General features: G+C 29.4%; 1 protein-coding gene across 1 annotated transcript; it reads right to left on the bottom strand.

Moving 5' to 3' along the window:
• Positions 1-184: 184 nt before the first annotated feature.
• LOC108771054 (uncharacterized) lies at positions 185-940 on the bottom strand. Its single transcript, XM_018522946.1, has 3 exons — positions 883-940; positions 464-711; positions 185-352 (listed from the first exon to the last, which is right to left on the bottom strand). The coding sequence occupies exons 1-3, from the start codon at positions 938-940 to the stop codon at positions 185-187; spliced, it is 474 nt and encodes a 157-aa protein (XP_018378448.1).
• Positions 941-1,118: the final 178 nt, after the last annotated feature.

Raw genomic sequence — 1,118 nt, 5'->3', positions numbered from 1 at the left:
AAAGACATATTTTCATAAGAATGGTGCAGGGATGTGAGGTCTTTTATCAAATATATGAGATTCGTCTTTTACTTTTTTTAGCTAGTACGAAAAACAGTAGCAAACAAAAGAAATGCGTAATACTCTTTTACGCTGCCAGCGGCGCAGTCAGAGTTAGAAATAAAAATTAAAAAATTCGTAACTTTTACATACCTCTTAAAATTGCCATTGTACGTAATGAGCACAATTGATAATTTCCCTTGCGGCCAAACCAAGAGCATTTACATCCCAGCTTATTGGTAAATAGTTTCTCCAATCCATTTTTACTTTGAACTTGGGCAGTATTCCCTCCTAATAAATAGAAGAACATTTCCTATACAAGAAATAAAAGCAGTTAATGTTTCGGGTAATACAGGATTTCATTTTTAATGTAATTTTATTTTTAAATTATTCAAGTATATTTTATATACTTAAAAACTCCTACCAATTGTTTTGATGCGACTATATTTGCTGTTAAGCTATCATCAAACTCTAACAATTTTCTATATTTATTAAAAGGTTTTGTAGGAATTATGTTTGTCGTATTTTGTATAATATTTGGATTTATTACTGCGTTTGAAGCAACATTAATATTAATTCGAGAATCTAATTGTTTTAGAAACTCATTTTGCTGTTCTACTATTTTCCTAGTTGCCAAAAGATTTTGTAATATTTGTAACATTACGTTGTAATCTGAAAAATAGCATTTGTGTAATTAATATTTTGTAAAAATAACAGAAAAAAAATGTTTACGTAACATAAAAATAAAACTTTTTATGTAATTTCATATTTTTACACTTACAATTAGCTTATTTAATGAAGTGTAAGCATAAGAATAATAATTTTAGATACTAAAATTAATACCTGTTCGTAAATCTTCAATAATAATATTACTTATTGTAGAATTTCCGTCTTCATTCATCATCACAGCAGCAATATTACTTTCTTAAAATAAACAAAATAATATTTACTTATTTTAAAGAGATGTAAATATATAGGAATAATTTAGATCAGTGGTCGCAAGGATTTGTACATTTCGGCCCGATTCCGGCGCGCTTCCCCCACCACCGCGAGGCCGAGCCGCCGGGCGCTCTGACTCA

The sequence above is a fragment of the Trachymyrmex cornetzi genome, unplaced genomic scaffold (assembly GCF_001594075.2).
Source record: "Trachymyrmex cornetzi isolate Tcor2-1 unplaced genomic scaffold, Tcor1.1 scaffold1383, whole genome shotgun sequence".
NCBI classification, from domain to species: Eukaryota; Metazoa; Arthropoda; class Insecta; order Hymenoptera; family Formicidae; genus Trachymyrmex; species Trachymyrmex cornetzi.
This window is presented reverse-complemented; position numbering and strand designations above follow the sequence as displayed.

Excerpts from the sequence above, each read along its gene's own strand:
- LOC108771054 (XM_018522946.1), bottom strand. The coding sequence starts at position 940 with ATGAATGAAGACGGAAATTCTACAATAAGTAATATTATTATTGAAGAT. Across the intron at positions 712-882 it reads TATTGAAGATTTACGAACAG|ATTACAACGTAATGTTACAA; the intron begins GTATTAATTTTA and ends GCTATTTTTCAG. Across the intron at positions 353-463 it reads TAGTCGCATCAAAACAATTG|GAAATGTTCTTCTATTTATT; the intron begins GTAGGAGTTTTT and ends TTTCTTGTATAG.